Below are 22,771 nucleotides of genomic sequence, written 5' to 3' on the forward strand. Positions count from 1 at the left end.
TCCACAGCGAGGCCTTGCTATATAAATCTTCATCTCCTTTACCCCAGTTGACCTTGCAGTTGTGGCTGTTTGCTCTTGTGTCATTTTGGAATTAAAGCTGCAGCTGTCACTGGCCTGTTTTACTGCTGAGCTGCACTTTGCCGGGCTCTCCCTCTGAAGGCTCCGGAGATAAATAACATTTCGCAACAGTTGTACCTATAAAGGTTCTAGTCAGTGGAGGTCACTGCAGGTTGCTCTAACAGACAGTGAATGAGGTGGGTGCTGGAATCTGGCAGGTTTTCAGTGAGTCTCGTGTAGAATTTCCTGGGGCCTGAAAGTTAGATTGTGATTTCCTCCAATTTTGCAAATGCTTCATTTTGACTGGAAGTGTTTAAACCTATATTAGGCCCACTGGCTGCTAGATTAGAATCACTTTAACATTCTTCTCATTCCCTTTAAAGTTTAACGCACATCAATTAGACCAGCTGTGTCTCTGTTTAAAGCCTGATTTCATTCAACTTTGCCAATCACCAGCCTCTGGGAACATTAATTAACTGTATACCTTTGAAGACAGGGACACAGACACTCCGCTCCCCCACCCCGGTTTCTTTAGCCTGTCCAAGTCCAGAACGCCATGTGGCATGTTTGACACAGCGAAGGAAGGGGATAATTGAGGTTGTCAGGTAGGAAAGAGCCAGATTGCAAGGCCACAGCAATCAGGGAAACTGGGTTCAGCATAAGGCATGACTTCAATAAAATACCTCCAGTCTCGGTTTAAACGCATTAGACTCGGGCAAATTAAAAAGTAGAGTGCAATTTTTTTTTTAAAATCACTGTGTAAATGTTAGCATGTGGAAGTTTTCCTTCTTCTTTTCCCATTTTCTCCTTCCTTCTAGCTGAACAAAGATGCCTTGGAGACAGCGCTGTGCAGCTGCTGGATATTACTACATCCATGTGTTCTGAATAAGTGCTCATTATAATCAAAAACATGAAAAAAAATATGTGACTTCAAGCTGACCAATCCAGTGTTTAGACCTTTTGGAGCAGTCCTTCCAGTTACGACAAAGAAGCTGGTATGTGCAAAAAGGAAGGCATTATTGGTCCTCAAAACAGTTTCTGTTTGACTGGAGGTCATCAAAGGAAATTCCTATATTGTGCAAGAGGGCGAGAGTGTTGACAAAGTACACTGACATGCTGCCAGGTTGTAAAGAACTCTTCAGAAGCTCAGTAGTGACATCAGTTTCAAACACCTACGGTGCAAATGCACTCACAAAGCCCCTCTCTTGGAGTTGGGGTCCACGCTGAGTCTCAGGGGTCATTAGGTTGCGTTAATTTCAGTAATTCCCAACAGAAGGTGCGTTTCAGGTGTAACAAAAATGAAAGCTGTTTAACTGTAGTGGAGTAGCTGTTTTAACTGTAGTGCCTCAGCTTGGATGTGTTATGGAGCAGAATTGAAGCCACGGGGCGGCTCATAAAATTTCTGATGAACAACAGTTGCGTGAAGAAATACGTCATGGGCCAGGGAAATATTGAATACATACCTGAAGCAGTCCCAGGGAGGGTGAAACAATACCTGTCTGTCATTGAAGACAAGGCTGCTAACAGCTAATTCAGCCATGACTTAAACCCTCAAACCGAATGAAGTTTAAGCAGAACTGTTGAGCGCGGTTGGACCAGAGGTGTCGGCCATAATGAAGGTGAGAAAAGCTTTCCTTCTACATTAAAAACCCCTGTTTGGCAGGAAACAGATGATTGAAATAAATATGAACCGCTGAAGTAAAAACCATAGTCTCCACTTCAAAGAGCACGCTCTGTCTCCCTTTTTCCCTAAACCAAGAGGGGAATACATTCTGTGGGGCCTGCGCTGCTCGGGCCTTCAGTTAAGTCACCGAGGGTGTCACCTCACCCCAGGACAGACAAGTTTCCATGGGAGGAACGAAGATGTCTCGCCAAATCCACTTTTCCCCTTATTAGAATTGATATTTCCGAGCTGTCGGGGGGTTAAGTCTGGGTTTGTAGACACTCTCCATGACTTCTCGCTGACAGTGAGCTTCCTTTCTCTATAGGTTCGGCATCGCTTGTGGCTTTCCTTCCAACTGTGCGGTGTGCTGCGTTCCCTATATGAGCTCCAACCCAGCGCAGCTCTGGCAAGCTTTTCACTTTTCACTTAGCGGCATACACTCATTTAGTGAGACCTGACACTGTTTGGGGCCGAGGGTACAATCCCTATGTTCCAGCTGAGAAAATATATCATTAGTGCCTCATCGTGTAATGCTTGCCACGTTACGTTAAAGAAGCTGGGTGTAAAGCGACATGGATGAGGCAGCGGTGATTTCCAGTGTGCCTCATTTTAACCAAACTCCTCGGAATAAGTGGTGGGTGCAAAGGTTTTTAAAAGCGGGAGAGATGCTGCGTTGAAATGGTCGTATTTGCTTACTAAATACTCCTGGGTGGCTGGAAAACTAAGGATTTCCATTGCAAATGTCTGTAGCAACACATTGCAACCACCAAGGTTCAGGTCTTTACAAGCCTGCCTTAAGGGTTATATAGATCAATTAACTTTCCAGGGAAATTAAGATTCCATGCTAATTGTAGTCTAGGCACATTTAATGAGATGAAAGAAGATGGGCGCCGCGCAAATAAGTTCACGCACGGCTCCATTAAAGAAGAAGAAATCAATGAAAGATGAAGACGGAGCGACTTCAAACCGTCCACAGACCTGTCGCCAGGCGCGGCCTGTTATTACGAGCTGAAGACCCTTTTTTTGGCACGACACCACATCTCTCTGGGCTCTTTCACTTCACAAACATTTTTACAGGCGTGACAGGCTGCGACCGAGGAAGCCGCAACAGACAAGTCTGTTACCTCAGGAACAGACACCCCGCATGGCCACACGAGTCGCCTAAATATATCCCCCCCAGAAACAAAAAAGCTTAATTAACAGGACACTCGGAGCAAATTAGAGGCCAGTGGAAGTCCTTTGACTGGATACTTTGTAGGTTGCACCACAGGGCCACCACAGTGGAAATGGCTTTTCATATCACTCATTAATGCCATATTGTGCAGCACCAGTCAACCCAGTCCAGATGCTCTTGTTTACTCTCTGTTGTCCAGTTGACATAGCGCTGGTGACTCGCTCCTTTACTACACGTGTGCTAATTCTGGCGCAATTGTTTCATCTGAAGATGCGGGGAAAGCCACACGTGCTCCAGACGGCACAAGTGATGGATGCGAAATGAAACGCGGATTTATTACGTGGTCTGTTATCCCACCGAAACAGCTTCTATGTGCAGTTTTCCCCACAGCAGTTTGAAACGTCTGCACAAAGTCGCAGATTCTGGAAAGTCGAAATATTTTGAATTGAATGAAATGCAACCCAACATGCCTTTTTAATGAGGTATCAGGGATTTAAATTGACACAAACCAGATGAAATAAAAGCTCAGTCTGCTCATGCATTCATTCACTTCATGCGCTTCTTTGTTACTTTTATGAGACCCTCCCTGAAGGAAACAGTAGCTTAGTTGTAGCCAACCAAGTTTTGTTAGTGTAAGCAGCTCCAGTTAAATTGTTTCATTGATGCAGAAAAGCAGCCTTTAACTCTGTGCAGGCGGCATCATCCACTTACAAGCTCTCACAATAAAATCCATGAGCTCCATAATAAGCCCCACTTTGTTTCAAATACATCCAAGTGAAAACATTTATTGGACTAATTACGTCGCTCCCTCCCACTGGATTTTCTTCCGGTGTTCGAAGAGTTTTGGCAAAACTCCCAGTATTGTGCCTGAAATGTCTCGATGCTCAAGACCGTGGAAAAAGGTGCCATGCAAAAAAAAGAAAGAAAGAAAGAAAAAGAGTGGGGGGTTGGGAAGTGTGCACTAAATGTGTATTTTTGTTTTCCACTGGTTTCCAACTTTGAAACAATTGTGTTTTTGTGAGAGGGATAAGGGGCTTTCAAATTTATGGTGAATGTTAAAGCTTTTTTTTCATAACATAAAAATATCCGCAAACATTTCACATCAATGAATGACTGATAAACATTTCAGAAGAATAAAAACATGAAAAAAACATGAGGAATACATGTGAGCGTTGACAAAAAATAGCATTTCTGACATTTATGATTTATATCAGGTGCAACTGGAACAACAACTGTATTTTAAAATGGAGTTTTTAAAAAGTTAACAAGTGCACATCAAACTAAAGACTTTTTGTTTGTAAAGCAGGAAAACACCCAGAGCTCCGACTGGGTCAAAAAGTAAAGAAAGAAAATTGGTTGATAAACTTGAAACTATAATTTCAGATGGAAAAAGGACTCAAAGAACACGTTCAGACAATAATTTATTGAGTCATTAGTGTTTATTTGGATCACTTGGACATAACTGCAAACATTTTAGCTCTGTGAAGGCTGATGGACGTCATGGCAGAATGACAAAGTCCAGAAGAAACATCAGATATTGAAAATCACAGTGTCACTCAATACTTTCAAGTTGACAAATAATAATCGAATGTTATAGTTGGTGACATCAGGAGAATCAGATGATCAGAACTTGCAGCAGGTACCACATCCCACCATTCTAGGACAGCAATTACAGCAAAACCTGCAGCGTTTAGGACTCCGCTTGTGTCTGTTGGTATACGGCATCTGTGTGAAGGACAAGAGACATGAAGAACACCTTCAGCTCCAGCATCATCTTTCACTCATCTGCTTCAGTGTGAATGAGCTCAGTGTGTTTCAGTAGAATGAACCAACCTTCCAGGAGTCCACTGGCATCTCTTCATATACAGCAGCTCCATTATCATCCATCACTGGCACCTCCACATCTTCCACCTGACCATGAACAGTGAACATTTACAAGCAGAGCCATATTTGATCAGCCTGACAAAACTCTATCAGCCCAAAAGAGACTGAAATGAGAGCAGGTGGAGTTCTTACTTCACTGAGAGGAAGAGCAGAGCTCTCCTGGAGACAAATGAGGGCCAGCAGGACGGCCGCAACAACAGCAACACTGAAGGTCTTCATCTCTGGAGGGCTGAACTGCTCCAACTGGTTCCGGGCTTTGACTCTTGTGCAGGTGACTCTTGTCAGCTCCTCTGACTTCTCCTGTCTGATGGTTGTGTGGACAGAATGTGTTGGTATTTATACGCTCTTGGACCTCTGTTGCCTCATCACTGGCAGCAGCTCCAGGTCAGTTGCTGTTTCCAGACTTGCACAACTCCCAGGTTGTTGCTGGGAATGGGAATGGGAATTTCTGCACTTGAAGGAAACTGGAGTTTCTCTCTTTGTTTGTCTGATGCACCATCAATCATTTCTGTGCATCTTACTGGTTTGGTGATGTCACGTGTTTGCAGTTTTCTGATATTGTAAAAATTAAAACAAACTTGATCAGCACATAAAACTCAAATCTATTCAAATGGCAATAATGACAATGAAAAACCAAAAACTGTGGAAAACAAATTTATAACAGTAACAGTTATATTTTCTTTATTACTCAGGGACATAGACTCTTAAATATACATTTGAAATGATTTCATTTTAGAGAATCGTGTGTCTAAACCATAGCTGAATTATTGGAAACAACATTCTTTATGGTGTTATTAGAGTGTTAGATTCTGGATTCCATAAAAGCATCAGATAAATATAATACATTGAAACATGTGATTTTATCATGTTAAAATGAACATGCGAACAGAATAGAGAAATAAAACCTTTGATCATTATTTTGGCTCTTGTCCACCTCAGCTGTTGCTTTTGTATTCAGTAAAATAAATATTCCATAAAGACAAAGAGTGATTGGAGCATTAAGGTGGAAACATTGAGGAAAGAGGAGTGAAACCAGAAACTGGAATCAAATGGATTAATTTAATCTTGTTGTATCGAGGGATCCTGTGGACAGTTTTCACTGGTTAAAATCGAATAGTACAGAAATATTTGTCCAGATGGGAGTGTCTTAATCTGAACACTTTTGCAAAGTGTCATCATCATAAAAAAGAGACACATATTCTTCTTTCCTGGTGTGGCTCCTGGTTTTCTCTACAGATTTAAATATAACCAGGATCTAAAGTAGAAAATGGGTGAAGTCCTGAGTAGATGTGAAAAGAACCTGTATTTCTGCTTGAGTGCAGTATTTGATGACTGTAACCACCTCTGGGTTTATCTGGTTTATATCTAAATATCTGCTATGGTTTTTTTTTTAACTTTTATTTTGTAACCAACACTTTTAGAATGAACTACAGTCAGATTTAACAACCCTGCTCACTGATGACAGTTTGGTTTGACCTTTAAGGTTAGATGATGGTTAATCCTCTTCATATTCTATGATGAAGATATGACCATGTGGTGATTAGAACATTTATGATTCATGTCAGGTGCAACTGGAACAACAAATGCACCTTAAAATAGAGTTTTTGATGACAAGTGTTGAATGTCCTGAACATCAAACTAAAGACTTTGTGTTTGTAAAGCAGGAAAACACCCAGAGCTCCGACTGAGCTAAATAGTACAGAAAGAAAATCAGTTCATGCATTGAAACTATATTTTCAGATGCAAACAGGACTCAAAGAACACGTTCAGACAATAATTTAGGGAGTCATTAGTGTTTATTTGGATCACTTGGACATAACTGCAAACATTTCAGCTCCGTGAAGGCTGATGGACGTCATGGCAGAATGACAAAGTCCAGAAGAAACATCAGATATTGAAAATCACAGTGTCACTCAATACTTTCAAGTTGACAAAAAATAATCTAGTGTTATAGTTGGTGACATCAGGAGTGATCAGAACCTGCAGCAGACACCACCACATCCCCGCATTCCAGGACAGCAATTACAGCAAAACTTGCAGCGTTTAGGACTCCGCTTGTGTCTGTTGGTATACGGCATCTGTGTGAAGGACAAGAGACATGAAGAACACCTTCAGCTCCAGCATCATCTTTCACTCATCTGCTTCAGTGTGAATGAGCTCAGTGTGTTTCGGTAGACTGAACCAACCTTCCAGGAGTCCACTGGCATCTCTTCATATACAGCAGCTCCATTATCATCCATCACTGGCACCTCCACATCTTCCACCTGTCCATGAACAGTGAACATTTACAAGCGGAGCCATATTTGATCAGCCTGACAAAACTTAATTAGCCCAAAAAGAGACTGAAATGAGAGCAGGTGGAGTTCTTACTTCACTGAGAGGAAGAGCAGAGCTCTCCTGGAGACAAATGAGGGCCAGCAGGACGGCCGCAACAACAGCAACACTGAAGGTCTTCATCTCTGGAGGGCTGAACTGCTCCAACTGGTTCCGGGCTTTGACTCTTGTGCAGGTGACTCTTGTCAGCTCCTCTGACTTCTCCTGTCTGATGGTTGTGTGGACAGAATGTGTTGGTATTTATACGCTCTTGGACCTCTGTTGCCTCATCACTGACAGCAGCTCCAGGTCAGTTGATGCTGCCAGACTTGCACAACTCCCAGGTTGTTGCTGGGAATGGGAATTTCTGCAACTGAAGGTAACTGGAACTTCTCTCTTTGTTTGTCGGATGCATCATCAATCATTTCTATGCTTCTTACTTTTTTGGCAATGCTACTTATTTGCAGTTTTCTGATATTGGGAAATTACAAACAAACTTGATCAGCAGATAAACTCAAGCCATTTCAAATGGCAATAATGACAATTAAAAACCATAAACTGTGTAAAACTAATCTAGAACAGTAACAGGTCAATTGTCTTTATCACTCAGGGGCGTAGACCGTTAAATATTGTTAGGAACGCCCCTGGTGTTTTCCTCTCGCACTCCCTTGTGTTTCTTTTCATGCTTTCCCCTGTGTGTTTATTTACTGGTTGTGCACGGCAGCTTCCTGGTTCATTCCAGCCTGCTATTACATACCTGCAAGTCACCTCTGGCTCATCATCTCACCTGCCTTCTGCTTTTAAAGACTGGGCCACATTTCTATATTTTCCAATTTGTTGTTCAACTGTCTGTGCTGCCTGACAGCAGCTCAGGTCAGTGATGCTGCCAGACTTGCACAACTCCCAGGTTGTTGCTGGGAATGGGAATGGGAATTTCTGCAACTGAAGGAAACTGGAGCTTCTCTCTTTGTTTGTCTGATGCACCATCAATAATTTCTGTGCATCTTACTGGTTTGGTGATGTCACGTGTTTGCAGTTTTCTGATATTGTAAAAATTAAAACAAACTTGATCAGCAGATAAAACACATCTATTCAAATGGCAATAATGACAATGAAAAAACATAAACTGTCTCAAACAAATTTATAACATGAACAGTTATATTTTATTTATCACTCAGGGACATAGACTCTTAAATATATATTTGAAATTATTTCATTTTAGAGAATCGTGTGTCTAAACCATAGCTTAATTCTTGGAAACAACATTCTTTATGGTGTTATTAGAGTGTTAGATTCTGGAATCCATAAAAGCATCAGATAAATATAATACATTTAAACATGTGATTTTATCATGTTAAAATGAACATGCTACAGAATAGAGAAATAAAACCTTTGATCATTATTTTGGCTCTTCTTGTCCACCTCAGCTGTTGCTTTTGTATTCAGTAAAATAAATATTCCTTAAAGACAAAGAGTGATTGGAGCATTTGGGTGGAAACATTGAGGAAAGAGGAGTGAAACCAGAAACTGGAATCAAATGGATTCATTTAATCTTGTTGTATCGAGGAATCCTGTGGAGAGTTTTCACTGGTTAAAATAGAATATTACTGAAATATTTGTCCATCCAGGAGCGTCTTATTCTAAACATTCTCGCAAAATTCAACCATCATAAAAAAGAGACACATATTTTAACTTCATTCCTGGTGTGTGTCAGGAACCAGATGAGAACCCAAATGCGACACACGAGTCTGGCTGAACACCACTTTATTGTCGGACACAGACAACAGACAGGATTCTCCGGGGAGCGAGCAGGACGAACAGTCGGGGACAGGCAAGGTCGAGATCGGGCAGAAGGCAGACAGAGTTTACAGGGGAGCAGGTTAAACAGAATGGTCAGGAACAGGCAAGGTCGGAACTGGGCAGACAGGCAAACAGGAATACGCTGGAAAGTCATCAGGAACGCATAACGATCTGGCAGGGAGCAGGTGTCTCTCTGGGGATTAAGATGAGCGTTCATTAGAGTCCTGATGTACAACAGGTGTGCGGGGCGAGGCGGCTCACGGGCATGATTGCCCGCAGCTGTGACAGGTGTGGCTCCTGGTTTTCTCGACAGATTTAAATAAAACCAGGTTCTAAAGTAGAAAATGGGTGAGGTCCTGAGTAGATGTGAAAAGAACTTGTATTTCTGCTTGAGTGCAGTATTTGATGACTGTAACCACATCTGGGTTTATCTGGTTTATATCTAAATATAAGGTTTGGTTTTTTTAATCTTTAATTTTGTATCCAACACTTTTAGAATGAACTATTTTTTATGGTGTTATTAAAGTGTTAGATTCTGGATTCCATAAAAGTATCAAATAATATAATACATTGAAACATGTGATTTTATCTTGTTAAAATGAACATGCTACAGAATAGAGAAATAAAACCTTTGACCATTATTTTGGCTCTTCTTGTCCACCTCAGCTGTTGCTTTTGTATTCAGTAAAATAAATATTCCTTAAAGACAAAGAGTGATTGGAGCGTTTGGGTGGAAACATTGAGGAAAGAGGAGTCAAACCAGAAACTGGAATCAAATGGATTCATTTAATCTTGTTGTATCGAGGGATCCTGTGGAGAGTTTTCACTGGTTAAAATAGAATAGTACAGAAATATTTGTCCATAGGGGAGTGTCTTAATCTGAACATTCATGCAAAGTGTCATCATCATAAAAAAGAGAGACATATTTTAACTTCTTTCCTGGTGTGGATCCTGGTTTTCTCTACAGATTTAAATATAACTAGGATCTAAAGTAGAAAATGGGTGAGGTCCTGAGTAGATGTGAAAAGAACTTGTATTTCTGCTTGAGTGCAGTATTTGATGACTGTAACCACCTCTGGGTTTATCTGGTTTATATCTAAATAATATTTTTTGTTTTTTTAATCTTTAATTTTGTATCCAACACTTTTAGAATTAACTACAGTCAGATTTGACAACCCTGCTCACTGATGTCAGTTTGGACTTCTTTGACCTTTTTGGTTAGATGATGTTTCATCCTCTTCATATTCGATGATGAAGATATGACCATGTGCTGATTATAACATTTATGATACATGTCAGGTGCAACTGGAACAACAAATGCTCTTTAAAATGGAGTTTTTGATGACAAGTGTTGAATGTCCTGCACATCAAACTAAAGACTTTGCGTTTGTAAAGCAGGAAAACACCCAGAGCTCCGACTGAGCTAAATAGTACAGAAAGAAAATCAGTTGATAAACTTGAAACTATATTTTCAGATGCAAACAGGATTCAAAAAACACGTTCAGACAATAATTTAGGGAGTCATTAGTGTTTATTTGGATCACTTGGACATAACTGCAAACATTTCAGCTCCGTGAAGGCTGATGGACGTCATGGCAGAATGACAAAGTCCAGAAGAAACATCAGATATTGAAAACCACAGTGTCACTCAATACTTTCAAGTTTACAAATAATAATCTAGTGTTATAGTTGGTGACATCGGGAGTGATCAGAACCTGCAGCAGACACCACATCCCTGTATTCCAGGGCAGCAATTACAGCAAAACCTGCAACGTTGAGGACGACGCTTGTATATGTTGGTATACGGCATCTGTGTGAAGGACAAGAGACATGAAGAACACCTTCAGCTCCAGCATCATCTTTTACTCATCTGCTTCAGTGTGAATGAGCTCAGTGTGTTTCAGTAGACTGAACCAACCTGCCAGGAGTCCACTGGCATCTCTTCATATACAGCAGCTCCATTATCATCCATCACTGGCACTCCACCATCTTCCACCTGTGCATGAACAGTGAACATTTACAAGCAGAGCCATATTTGATCAGCCTGACAAAACTATCAGCCCAAAAAGAGACTGAAATGAGAGCAGGTGGAGTTCTTACTTCACTGAGAGGAAGAGCAGAGCTCTCCTGGAGACAAATGAGGGCCAGCAGGACGGCCGCAACAACAGCAACACTGAAGGTCTTCATCTCTGGAGGGCTGAACTGCTCCAACTGGTTCCGGGCTTTGACTCTTGTGCAGGTGACTCTTGTCAGCTCCTCTGACTTCTCCTGTCTGATGGTTGTGTGGACAGAATGTGTTGGTATTTATACGCTCTTGGACCTCTGTTGCCTCATCACTGACAGCAGCTCCAGGGCAGTTGATGCTGCCAGACCTGCAGAACTCCCAGGTTTTGCTGGGAATGGGAATGGGAATTTCTGCTACTGAAGGTAACTGGAACTTCTCTCTCTCATTTCTATGCATCTTACTGGTTTGGTGATGTCACGTGTTTGTAGTTTTCTGATATTGTAAACATTAAAACAAACTTGATCAGCAGATAAAACTCAAATCTATTCAAATGGGAATAATGTCAATGAAAAACCAAAAACTGTGTAAAACAAATTTATAACATTAACAGATATATTTTCTTCATCTCTCAGGGACATAGACTCTTAAATATATATTTGAAATGACTTCATTTTAGAGAATCGTGTGTCTAAACCATAGCTGAATTCTTGCAAACAACATTTTTGTATTGTTTTTCTGAAAAAAATACAGTATGTCTAATTAAAAACAGTGTGTTGAAACCACAGCTGTGTTCTTGGAAACATTGCTATTGTGTTATTAGAGTGTTAGACTCTGGATTCCATAAAAGCCTCAAATAAATATAACACATTGAAACATGTGACTTTATCATGTTAAAATGAACATGCTACAGAATAGAGAAATAAAACCTTTGACCATTATTTGGCTCTTCTTGTCCACCTCAGCTGTTGCTTTTGTATTCAGTAAATAAATATTCCTTAAAGAAAAGAGTTATTGGAGCATTATGGTGGAAACATTGAGGAAAGAGGAGTGAAACCAGAAAACTGGAATCAAATGGATTCATTTAATCTTGTTGTATCGAGGAATCCTGTGGAGAGTTTTCACTGGTTAAAATAGAATATTTGGAAATATTGTCCATCCAGGAGCGTCTTATTCTAAACATTCTCGCCAAAATTCAACCATCATAAAAAAGAGACACATATTTTAACTTATTCCTGGTGTGTGTCAGGAACCAGATGAGAACCCAAATGCGACACACGAGTCTGGCTGAACACCACTTTATTGTCGGACACAGACAACAGACAGGATTCTCCGGGGAGCGAGCAGGACAGAACAGTCGGGGACAGGCAGGTCGAGATCGGGCAGAAGGCAGACAGAGTTTACAGGGGAGCAGGTTAAACAGAATGGTCAGGAACAGGCAAGGTCGGAACTGGGCAGACAGGCAAACAGGAATACGCTGGAAAGTCATCAGGAACGCATAACGATCTGGCAGGGAGCAGGTGTGTCTCTGGGGATTAAGATGAGCGTTCATTAGAGTCCTGATGTAAACAGGTGTGCGGGGCGAGGCGGCTCACGGGCATGATTGCCCCCAGCTGTGACAGGTGTGGCTCCTGGTTTTCTAGACAGATTTAAATAAAACCAGGTTCAAAGTAGAAAATGGGTGAAGTCCTGAGTAGATGTGAAAAGAACTTGTATTCTGCTTGAGTGCAGTATTGATGACTGTAACCACATCTGGGTTTATCTGGTTTATATCTAAATATAAGTTGTTGTTTTTTAATCTTTAATTTTGTATCCAACACTTTTAGAATGAACTATTTTTATGGTGTTATTAAAGTGTTAGATTCTGGATTCCATAAAAGTATCAAATAAATATAATACATTGAAACATGTGATTTTATCATGTTAAAATGAACATGCTACAGAATAGAGAAATAAAACCTTTGACCATTATTTTGGCTCTTGTCCACCTCAGCTGTTGCTTTTGTATTCAGTAAAATAAATATTCCTTAAAGACAAAGAGTGATTGGAGCGTTTGGGTGGAAACATTAAGGAAAGAGGAGTCAAACCAGAAACTGGAATCAAATGGATTCATTTAATCTGTTGTATCGAGGGATCCTGTGGGAGTTTTCACTGGTTAAAATAGAATAGTACAGAAATATTTGTCCATAGGGGAGTGTCTTAATCTGAACATTCATGCAAAGTGTCATCATCATAAAAAAGAGACACATATTTTAACTTCTTTCCTGGTGTGGATCCTGGTTTTCTCTACAGATTTAAATAAAACTAGGATCTAAAGTAGAAAATGGGTGAGGTCCTGAGTAGATGTGAAAAGAACTTGTATTTCTGCTTGAGTGCAGTATTTGATGACTGTAACCACCTCTGGGTTTATATCTAAATATAAGGTTTGGGTTTTTTTATCTTTAATTTTGTATCCAACACTTTTAGAATGAACTACAGTCAGATTTGACAACCCTGCTCACTGATGTCAGTTTGGACTTCTTTGACCTTTTAGGTTAGATGATGGTTCATCCTCTTCTTCTTATTCTATGGTGCAACTAGAACAACAAATGTCCTCTAAAATGGAGTTTTTGATAACAAGTGTTGAATGTCCTGCACATCAAACTAAAGACTTTGTGTTTGTAAAGCAGGAAAACACCCAGAGCTCCGACTGGGTGAAATAGAAAATTGGTTGATAAACTTGAAACTATATTTTCAGATGCAAACAGGACTGAAAGAACACATTCAGACAATAATTTAGGGAGTCTTTAGTGTTTATTTGGATCACTTGGACATAACTGCAAACATTTCAGCTCTGTGAAGGCTGATGGACGTCATGGCAGAATGACAAAGTCCAGAAGAAACATCAGATATTGAAAATCACAGTGTCACTCAATACTTTCAAGTTTACTAAAAATCCTACAGTGTTATTGTTGGTGACATCAGGAGCGATCAGAAGTCACAGCAGACACCACATCCACTCATTCCAGGACAGCAATTACAGCAAAACCTGCAGTGTTTAGGACTCCGCTTGTGTCTGTTGGTATACGGCATCTGTGTGAAGGACAAGAGACATGAAGAACACCTTCAGCTCCAGCATCATCTTTCACTCATCTGCTTCAGTGTGAATGAGCTCAGTGTGTTTCAGTAGACTGAACCAACCTGCCAGGAGTCCACTGGCATCTCTTCATATACAGCAGCTCCATTATCATCCATCACTGGCACCTCTACATCTTCCACCTGTCCATGAACAGTGAACATTTACAAGCAGAGCCATATTTGATCAGCCTGACAAAACTCTATCAGCCCAAAAAGAGACTGAAATGAGAGCAGGTGGAGTTCTTACTTCACTGAGAGGAAGAGCAGAGCTCTCCTGGAGACAAATGAGGGCCAGCAGGACGGCCGCAACAACAGCAACACTGAAGGTCTTCATCTCTGGAGGGCTGAACTGCTCCAACTGGTTCCGGGCTTTGACTCTTGTGCAGGTGACTCTTGTCAGCTCCTCTGACTTCTCCTGTCTGATGGTTGTGTGGACAGAATGTGTTGGTATTTATACGCTCTTGGACCTCTGTTGCCTCATCACTGACAGCAGCTCCAGGTCAGTTGCTGTTTCCAGACTTGCACAACTCCCAGGTTGTTGCTGGGAATGGGAATGGGAATTTCTGCAACTGAAGGTAACTGGAACTTCTCTCTTTTTTTGTCTGATGCACCATCAATCATTTTTTGGCTTCTTACAGGTTTTTTGATTTCTTGTTTTTGCCGTTTTCTGATATTGTGAAATGGCAAATAAACTTGATCAGCAGACCCTTTAGTTTCTGATATGAAGGTACAACACAACTTATTGCATGTTAGTTTTGCCTTATATGGATAATCTTAATATTTGGAAATTATCCTGATTTTCCATTTTTTCCACTTTTCCATTTGTGCGGTGAAATAGCTAACATAGAGGATTTATATTTATTCATACTCACATCATAAGGTCAATTGAGTGTCGCCCATCCATCAATCCCCACATTGCCAAATGTCTTTTCAGAAATTCGGGAAGAAGTTGGAGTACCTGGAGAAAACCCATTCGGACGTGGAGAACATTGAAACTGCTGTAATATAGAAAATATATGGTAATTGTTTACAGAGGTTTTGCCAAATTTTAGATAATCTTGAAAGTGTGTTGTTTATTGACATAAAGATCTTTTTAAAAATGTGTTTAATTGGAACATTCATGATGTGAGTGTGGTGGCTTTGAATCAAAGTGATCAACTGTATCCATCCATCCATCCATCCATCCATCCATCCATCCATCCATCCATCCATCCTCTACCGCTTATCCGGGGTCGGGTCGCGGGGGCAGCAGCCTAAGAAGAGAAGCCCAGACTTCCCTCTCCCCAGCTACTTCTTCCAGCTCATCCGGGGGGATCCCCAGGCGTTCCAGGCCAGTCGAGAGACATAGTCTCTCCAACGTGTCCTGGGTCTTCCTGGGGGTCTCCTACCGGAGGGACATGCCCTGAACACCTCACCAGGGAGGCGCCCAGGGGGCATCCTGACTAGGTGCCCAAGCCACCTCATCTGGCTCCTCTCAACATGGAGAGCAGTGGCTCTACTCCGAGCTCCTCCCGGCGTCCGAGAGCTTCGCCTTTTGGCTCAGCTCTCTCTTCACCACTACGGACCGGTGCAGAGTCCGCATTACTGCGGATGCCGCACCGATCCGCCTGTCGATCTCCTGCTCCATTCTTCCCTCACTCGTGAACAAGACCCCGAGGTACTTGAACTTCTCCACTTGGGGCAGGATCTCCTCCTTGACCCGGAGAAGGCACTCCAACTTTTTCCGGTTGAGAACCATGGCCTCGGATTTGGAGGTGCTGATTTTCATCCCAGCCGCTTCACATGCGGCGGCGAACCGATCCAGTGATCATTGGAAGTCACAGGCTGATGACGCCAACAGGACCACATCATCTGCAAAAAGCAGAGACCCGATCCTGAGGTCACCAAACTGGACCCCCTCAACACCATGACTGTACCTAGAAATTCTGTCAATAAAAATTATGAACAGAATCAGTGACAAAGGGCAGCCCTGGCGGAGACCAACCCTCACTGGAAACGAGTTCGACGTACTGCCAGCAATGCGGACCAAACTCTGACACTGATCGTACAGGGAGCGGACAGCCCGTATCAGCGGGCCCGACACCCCATACTCTCGGAGAACCCCCCACAGGACCCCCCGAGGGACACGGTCGAATGCCTTCTCCTAGTCCACAAAACACATGTGGACTGGTTGGGCAAACTCCCATGCACCCTCGAAGACCCTGCTGAGGGTGTAGAGCTGGTCCACTGTTCCACGCCCAGGACGAAAACCACATTGCTCCTCCTGAATCCGAGGTTCCACTATCCGGCGGACCCTCCTCTCCAGTACCCCTGAATAGACCTTACCAGGGAGGCTGAGGAGTGTGATCCCCCTATAGTTGGAAACACCCTCCGGTCCCCCTTCTTAAAAAGAGGGACTACCACCCCGGTCTGCCAATCCAGGGGCACCGCCCCCGATGTCCACGCAATGTTGCAGAGTCGAGTCAGCCACGGCAGCCCTACAACATCCAGAGCCTTAAGGAACTCTGGGCGGATCTCATCCACCCCCGGGGCCTTGCCACCGAGGAGTTTTTTGACTACCTCCGCAACTTCAGCCTCGGAGATATGAGAGCCTATCACCAGGTCCCCAGGCCCAGCTTCCTCATTGGAAGGCGCGTTGGTGGGATTGAGGAGGTCCTCGAAGTATTCCTTCCACCGATCCACAACATCCCGAGTTGAGGTCAGCAGCACACCATCACCACTATACACAGCGTTGACAGTGCACTGCTTCCCCTTCCTCAGACGCCGGATGGTGGTGCAGAACCTTTTCGAGGCCGTCCGAAAGTCATTCTCCATGGCCTCACTGAACTCTTCCCGTGCCCGGGTCTTTGCCTCGGCAACCGCCGTAGCTGCACTCCACTTGGCCTGGCGGTACCTATCTGCTGCCTCAGGAGTCCCACAGGCCAGTAAGGCCCAATAGAACTCCTTCTTCATCCTGATGGCATCCCTCACCACTTGTGTCCACCAGCGGGTTCGGGCATTGCCGCCACAACAGGCACCAAGCACCTTGCGGCCACAGCACCGGCCAGCTGCCTCAACAATGGAGGCACGGAACATGGTCCACTCAGACTCAATGTCCCCCGCCTTCCCCGGGATATGGTCAAAGCTCTCACGGAGGTGTGAGTTGAAGCTCCTCCTGACAGGAGACTCTGCCAGGCGTTCCCAGCAGACCCTCACAATATGTTTGGGTCTGTCCGGCATCCCCCCTCACCATTGGAGCCAACTCACCACCAGGTGGTGATCAGTTGACAGCTCCGCCCCTCTCTTCACCTGAGTGTCCAGAACATGCAGCCGCAAATCCGATGACACGACCACAAAGTCGATCATTGATCTGCGGCCTAAGGCGTCCTAGTGCCAAGTGCACATGTGGACGTCTTTATGCCTGAACAAGGTGTTTGTTATAGACAATCTAAGACGAGCACAGAAGTCCAATAACAAAACACCATTCGGGTTCAGATCAGGGGGGCCGTTCTTCCCAATCACACCTCTCCAGGTCATACTGTCGTTGCCAACGTGAGCATTGAAGTCACCCAGGAGGATGAGGGAGCCCCCAGAAGGAGCACTCTCCAGCAACGGAGCTCCTAGGATCATTGGGACACGCAAACCCCTCCACCACGATAAGGTGGTAGCCCATGAGGGATCAACTGTAGTATAATTAAATGTGGTGTTTGGTTTTGGCTATTTTTTTTATTATAATTTTACACTATAACAGTTTTGCCATTCCCTCTATGAATAAATAGATCTGTTTGTGATAAATCTTTCTTTGTTTTACACAGATTATGGCCTGTCAATTATTCTATTTGAATATAGTTGTGTTTGGTCTGCTTGTCATGTTTGTTTGTCATTTCACAATATCAGAAAACTGCAAACACATGACATCACAAAACCTGTAAGAGGAATAGAAATGATTGATGGTGCATCAAACAAACAAAGAAAGAAGTTCCAGTTACCTTCAGTTGCAGAAATTCCCATTCCCATTCCCAGCAACAACCTGGGAGTTGTGCAAGTCTGGCAGCATCAACTGACCTGGAGCTGCTGTCAGTGATGAGGCAACAGAGGTCCAGGAGCGTATAAATACCAACACATTCTGTCCACACAACCATCAGACAGGAGAAGTCAGAGGAGCTGACAAGAGTCACCTGCACAAGAGTCAAAGCCCAGAACCAGTTGGAGCAGTTCAGCCCTCCAGAGATGAAGACCTTCAGTGTTGCTGTTGTTGCGGCCGTCCTGCTGGCCCTCATTTGTCTCCAGGAGAGCTCTGCTCTTCCTCTCAGTGAAGTAAGAACTCCACCTGCTCTCATTTCAGTCTCTTTTGGGCTGATAGAGTTTTGTCAGGCTGATCAAATATGCTTGTGTATGCTTGTAAATGTTCACTGTTCATGGACAGGTGGAAGATGTGGAGGTGCCAGTGATGGATGATAATGGAGCTGCTGTATATGAAGAGATGCCAGTGGACTCCTGGAAGGTTGGTTCAGTCTACTGAAACACACTGAGCTCATTCACACTGAAGCAGATGAGTGAAAGATGATGCTGGAGCTGAAGGTGTTCTTCATGTCTCTTGTCCTTCACACAGATGCCGTATACCAACAGACACAAGCGGAGTCCTGCTGGATGCAAGTTTTGCTGTAATTGCTGTGGAATGAGTGGATGTGGTGTCTGCTGTGACTTCTGATCGCTCCTGATGTCACCAACAATAACACTGTAGGATTTTTAGTAAACTTGAAAGTAATAAGTGACACTGTGATTTTCAATATCTGATGTTTCTTCTGGACTTTGTCATTCTGCCATGACGTCCATCAGCCTTCACGGAGCTGAAATGTTTGCAGTTATGTCCAAGTGATCCAAATAAACACTAAAGACTCCCTAAATTATTGTCTGAATGTGTTCTGTGAGTCCTGTTTGCATCTGAAAATATAGTTTCAATCCATCAACTGATTTTCTTTCTTTACTTTTTGACCCAGTCGGAGCTCTGGGTGTTTTCCTGCTTTACAAACACAAAGTCTTTAGTTTGATGTGCAGCACATTCAACACTTGTCATCAAAAACTCCATTTCAAAGCACATTCGTTTTCCAGTTGCACCTGACATGTATCCTAAATGTTCTAATCAGCACATGGTCATATCTTCATCACAGAATAATATGAAGAGGATGAACCATCATCTAATCTAAAAGATCAAAGAAGTCCAAACTGACATCAGTGAGCAGGGTTGTTAAATCTGACTGTAGTTCAGACTGAAATTTTGTATACATATTAAAAAATAGTTTGTTTATGTATGTTTACTTCGAGAAGACATTCTCTGTTCATAGGCAATAGTGTCATATACTTATTAAGTCCAATGAAAATCCTCTTCTCAAGAGTTTATAGAAGAAAAATAAGTCAATCAGCTTCCTTAAAAAATAATTTAACTTCTGTTCCCACATTGTTTCTGTATGAGTACTCAAATCACACTTCTTCTTAAAGGAGTGATTTGAATTACCCAACAGGTAAATAGCTGGCCCAAGTATGAAGAAAAACAATAATAATGGAAGGTTTTCGTTTAATTATTTCATGTTCTAACTTGGGGAGTCGGTGTATCAGGATTGAGTCTATCCCAGATGCCTTCAAGGCAAGAGTTGGGGTAAAACGGGGATGAGTCAATCTATGAGGCTAAGATAAGGCAAAAAACCTCTTTAAGGCAGCTACGGTAATTCCCCAATCCCACAAATCCCTGTTGGAGAACCTGGAGAGAACCTAATCAGGCATAGGGAAAGCATGCAAACTCCTCACAGAGAAGCCCCCAAGAAGTTGAGTTGTTGTTTATTCTAGAAAATAATTATTGTTTATTAATTTAAGAATAAGTTAACAGGAATCTTGCTGTCATTGTCTAATGCCCAAATCAAAATGTGCTTCGTATTTCTGCAGTGGTGTCTCATGTTGTGTTTTTTAAACAGAACTGAATGTTGATGACACATACAGTATAGGGATTGACTGAAGAAATACACATAATAGCAAATGTGTCTCTAAGAAAAAGACACGGAAATTTCAGTAATCTTTTTCAGTCCGGGACTTGTGAAATTCTGGAAACAGCAACTGACCTGGAGCTGCTGCCAGTGATGAGGCAACAGAGGTCCAAGAGCGTATAAATACCAACACATTCTGTCCACACAACCATCAGACAGGAGAAGTCAGAGGAGCTGACAAGAGTCACCTGCACAAGAGTCAAAGCCCGGAACCAGTTGGAGCAGTTCAGCCCTCCAGAGATGAAGACCTTCAGTGTTGCTGTTGTTGCGGCCGTCCTGCTGGCCCTCATTTGTCTCCAGGAGAGCTCTGCTCTTCCTCTCAGTGAAGTAAGAACTCCACCTGCTCTCATTTCAGTCTCTTTTTGGGCTGATAGAGTTTTGTCAGGCTGATCAAATATGGCTCTGCTTGTAAATGTTCACTGTTCATGGACAGGTGGAAGATGTAGAGGTGCCAGTGATGGATGATAATGGGGCTGCTGCATATGAAGAGATGCCAGTGGACTCCTGGAAGGTTGGTTCAGTCTACTGAAACACACTGAGCTCATTCACACTGAAGTAGATGAGTGAAAGATGATGCTGGAGCTGAAGGTGTTCTTCATGTCTCTTGTCCTTCACACAGATGCCGTATACCAACATGCGCCATCATCGTCCTGCACGCTGCAGGTTTTGCTGTCGATGCTGTCCTGGAATGCAGGGATGTGGAATCTGTTGCGATTTCTAATTATTCTTTCAGTTTTATCAGTTATCAGTTTTTGCAAGAAAAAAGAAACTTTCAAGAAACTGACATTTTTCAGGATATATATTTTTATTTCAATATTTGGCTATAATAATCATCAGTCATTCATTGTGGTGAAATGTTTTCATATATAGAAAAGTGAAAATTAATTTCCATCAACTATTGTTTGAACGTGTTCTTTCATTCATGTTTGCATGTGAAAATATAGTTTCAATGTATCAACTGATTTTCTTTCTGGGTGTTTTCCTGCTTTACAAACACAAAGTCTTTAGTTTGATGTGCAGGACATTCAACACTTGTCATCTTTTCAAAAACTCCATTTTAAAATAAATTTGTTGTTCCAGTTGCACCTGACATGTACTGTATCATAAATGTTATTATCAGCACATGGTCATATCTTCATCATAGAATATGAAGAAGAGGATGAACCATCATCTAACCTTAAAGGTCAAACCAAACTGACATCAGTGAGCAGGGTTGTCAAATCTGACATCTCTTTTTTTTTTTAACTGGCAGCTGTTTATCTCAAAACAGGCATACTCATAGGGTGTTACATACTGCACTCAAGTCAAAATACATATCAAATATCTATTTTTTGTATGTTTTAGTTATTTAACTGCATTAATATTATACATTGTGATCTCAGTCATCAACACAGACAGCCCCAAATATCATAGAATTCCGTCAGTTTTAGTTTTCAAGGTAAGGTAGCATTAGCCCGAATACTTTGGTGTTAAAGATTTACCATCAGCTACTGGGCCATCTGAGGCTGCCACATTTTCCGAGGGTGGTCTGGTGCCCAAGCACCGAACAGGCTCAGCTCTGTTCTGCTGTGCTTGGCTTGCTTTTCAGTATTGTGAGGGAAAAGTACAGCAGGGTGGTATGTATGCTATTGTGTTTCTGGAATCCCAAGTGAACACAATTACATCATGATGACCACAGAGGTCAGCTGCCTCTGAGGTTAACACGCTGCGGAGATGAGGAACAAGCCTACAAGTGAGACTGGCATTGGTTTTTTTGGTGGAGGACAACATAAGGAGAGGTCAACTTATAGAAAATCACAAGGGGAGTGATAGTGGACCTGTGGCTCCTGTTAAATCGAAGCAATGTTGATATAATTACCCAGCTGCACACACAGAAGAGCACATGTAGACATCAACATAGAGCTTTAGATGCTCACAAATGCACAGACAACCAGTCGGGAGCCTGGTGGACTCCTGCACTGATCCCACCCTCATTCAGGCTTGCAGGGGGTTGAGAGGCATACCAGGTCGGCATCATGCCCAGACGGGTGCCTGTTGTACTCCCCCATAGCAGCTAAGCTGCTGGAAAACCACACATGGAGATAGAAAGTAATAGCAGAGTTTTCTGCTCAGCTTACACACACACACACACACACACACACACACCATGTGGTTCATTTTATCCGACTAATACCTACATATACGCAGTAACAAAACACAACACAATAAAGGCACGAAGCAATTATGGGCCTGTTTATTGGTGAACTGTGCAGCAAATGTACAAGCAAATGTTTTTGAAGTGCTCAAAATAAATTGCTTGAGTGGTTACTTGAGAAATTAACAGGATGCTGCTGTTGTTTGTCTGCATTTAATGACAAGATGAAGACGGGGCTGCATCTCACGCTGCGATGGTAATTAGAATAAGCCGATCTTGAACTTCAACGATGCTAGTTTAAAAACGGGACTAAACAAACTTTAACCATCATTTGAAGCACACTCAGAAGAGCTTATTTAGCTGCTTAGCACAGATCTGGAGGGGATACCATCAGGCGTCATCAACCAATTGTTCCATTTCTGGACTAAACTTTACAAGAAACATCAAGAATATGGTGATATTTGGTGATAATATTTATATGGAAATTAAGTGGATGCACTGAAACTAATTTCAGTTCAATAATTCATGACACTTCATCTGAAACATTGCTCGGTTGCTGTGCAAAAATTCCTGAGGAGATGAACATCTATGGTCTACGAAACATAATTCA

The 22,771-nt window shown here is 42.4% G+C and overlaps 5 protein-coding genes across 5 annotated transcripts; 2 read left to right on the top strand and 3 right to left on the bottom strand.

Annotated features, from left to right (window-relative positions):
- Positions 1–4,298: 4,298 nt before the first annotated feature.
- On the bottom strand, positions 4,299–7,430 carry LOC130532434 (uncharacterized). The gene is made up of 6 exons (XM_057045087.1): positions 7,149–7,430; positions 6,965–7,042; positions 6,755–6,856; positions 4,911–5,114; positions 4,728–4,805; positions 4,299–4,619 (listed from the first exon to the last, which is right to left on the bottom strand). Exons 1-6 carry the CDS (start codon positions 7,233–7,235, stop codon positions 4,518–4,520), a joined length of 651 nt encoding a protein of 216 aa, XP_056901067.1. The 5' UTR covers positions 7,236–7,430; the 3' UTR covers positions 4,299–4,517.
- A 2,973-nt stretch (positions 7,431–10,403) lies between these two features.
- On the bottom strand, positions 10,404–11,185 carry LOC130532435 (hepcidin-like). The gene is made up of 2 exons (XM_057045089.1): positions 10,878–11,185; positions 10,404–10,701 (listed from the first exon to the last, which is right to left on the bottom strand). Exons 1-2 carry the CDS (start codon positions 11,076–11,078, stop codon positions 10,600–10,602), a joined length of 303 nt encoding a protein of 100 aa, XP_056901069.1. The 5' UTR covers positions 11,079–11,185; the 3' UTR covers positions 10,404–10,599.
- A 2,482-nt stretch (positions 11,186–13,667) lies between these two features.
- Positions 13,668–14,449, bottom strand: LOC130533118 (hepcidin-like). Its single transcript, XM_057046273.1, has 3 exons — positions 14,258–14,449; positions 14,074–14,151; positions 13,668–13,965 (listed from the first exon to the last, which is right to left on the bottom strand). Exons 1-3 carry the CDS (start codon positions 14,342–14,344, stop codon positions 13,864–13,866), a joined length of 267 nt encoding a protein of 88 aa, XP_056902253.1. The 5' UTR covers positions 14,345–14,449; the 3' UTR covers positions 13,668–13,863.
- A 3,667-nt stretch (positions 14,450–18,116) lies between these two features.
- LOC130533086 (hepcidin-like) lies at positions 18,117–18,896 on the top strand. The gene is made up of 3 exons (XM_057046226.1): positions 18,117–18,306; positions 18,416–18,493; positions 18,602–18,896. The coding sequence occupies exons 1-3, from the start codon at positions 18,220–18,222 to the stop codon at positions 18,698–18,700; spliced, it is 264 nt and encodes an 87-aa protein (XP_056902206.1). The 5' UTR covers positions 18,117–18,219; the 3' UTR covers positions 18,701–18,896.
- A 1,263-nt stretch (positions 18,897–20,159) lies between these two features.
- LOC130533085 (hepcidin-like) lies at positions 20,160–21,117 on the top strand. The gene is made up of 3 exons (XM_057046225.1): positions 20,160–20,354; positions 20,461–20,538; positions 20,647–21,117. Exons 1-3 carry the CDS (start codon positions 20,268–20,270, stop codon positions 20,746–20,748), a joined length of 267 nt encoding a protein of 88 aa, XP_056902205.1. The 5' UTR covers positions 20,160–20,267; the 3' UTR covers positions 20,749–21,117.
- Positions 21,118–22,771: the final 1,654 nt, after the last annotated feature.

This window comes from Takifugu flavidus, chromosome 10, assembly GCF_003711565.1.
Source record: "Takifugu flavidus isolate HTHZ2018 chromosome 10, ASM371156v2, whole genome shotgun sequence".
NCBI lineage: Eukaryota > Metazoa > Chordata > Actinopteri > Tetraodontiformes > Tetraodontidae > Takifugu > Takifugu flavidus.

What these genes read in the sequence shown, in the direction of transcription:
- LOC130532434 (XM_057045087.1), bottom strand. Translation starts at nt 7,235, where the DNA reads ATGAAGACCTTCAGTGTTGCTGTTGTTGCGGCCGTCCTGCTGGCCCTC. An exon ending in CTGCTCTTCCTCTCAGTGAA is followed by an intron (nt 7,043 to 7,148) that starts GTAAGAACTCCA and finishes GTTCATGGACAG; the next exon opens with GTGGAAGATGTGGAGGTGCC. An exon ending in TGCCAGTGGACTCCTGGAAG is followed by an intron (nt 6,857 to 6,964) that starts GTTGGTTCAGTC and finishes TCCTTCACACAG; the next exon opens with ATGCCGTATACCAACAGACA.
- LOC130532435 (XM_057045089.1), bottom strand. Translation starts at nt 11,078, where the DNA reads ATGAAGACCTTCAGTGTTGCTGTTGTTGCGGCCGTCCTGCTGGCCCTC. An exon ending in TCATGCACAGGTGGAAGATG is followed by an intron (nt 10,702 to 10,877) that starts GTGGAGTGCCAG and finishes TCCTTCACACAG; the next exon opens with ATGCCGTATACCAACATATA.
- LOC130533118 (XM_057046273.1), bottom strand. Translation starts at nt 14,344, where the DNA reads ATGAAGACCTTCAGTGTTGCTGTTGTTGCGGCCGTCCTGCTGGCCCTC. An exon ending in CTGCTCTTCCTCTCAGTGAA is followed by an intron (nt 14,152 to 14,257) that starts GTAAGAACTCCA and finishes GTTCATGGACAG; the next exon opens with GTGGAAGATGTAGAGGTGCC. An exon ending in TGCCAGTGGACTCCTGGCAG is followed by an intron (nt 13,966 to 14,073) that starts GTTGGTTCAGTC and finishes TCCTTCACACAG; the next exon opens with ATGCCGTATACCAACAGACA.
- LOC130533086 (XM_057046226.1), top strand. Translation starts at nt 18,220, where the DNA reads ATGAAGACCTTCAGTGTTGCTGTTGTTGCGGCCGTCCTGCTGGCCCTC. An exon ending in CTGCTCTTCCTCTCAGTGAA is followed by an intron (nt 18,307 to 18,415) that starts GTAAGAACTCCA and finishes GTTCATGGACAG; the next exon opens with GTGGAAGATGTGGAGGTGCC. An exon ending in TGCCAGTGGACTCCTGGAAG is followed by an intron (nt 18,494 to 18,601) that starts GTTGGTTCAGTC and finishes TCCTTCACACAG; the next exon opens with ATGCCGTATACCAACAGACA.
- LOC130533085 (XM_057046225.1), top strand. Translation starts at nt 20,268, where the DNA reads ATGAAGACCTTCAGTGTTGCTGTTGTTGCGGCCGTCCTGCTGGCCCTC. An exon ending in CTGCTCTTCCTCTCAGTGAA is followed by an intron (nt 20,355 to 20,460) that starts GTAAGAACTCCA and finishes GTTCATGGACAG; the next exon opens with GTGGAAGATGTAGAGGTGCC. An exon ending in TGCCAGTGGACTCCTGGAAG is followed by an intron (nt 20,539 to 20,646) that starts GTTGGTTCAGTC and finishes TCCTTCACACAG; the next exon opens with ATGCCGTATACCAACATGCG.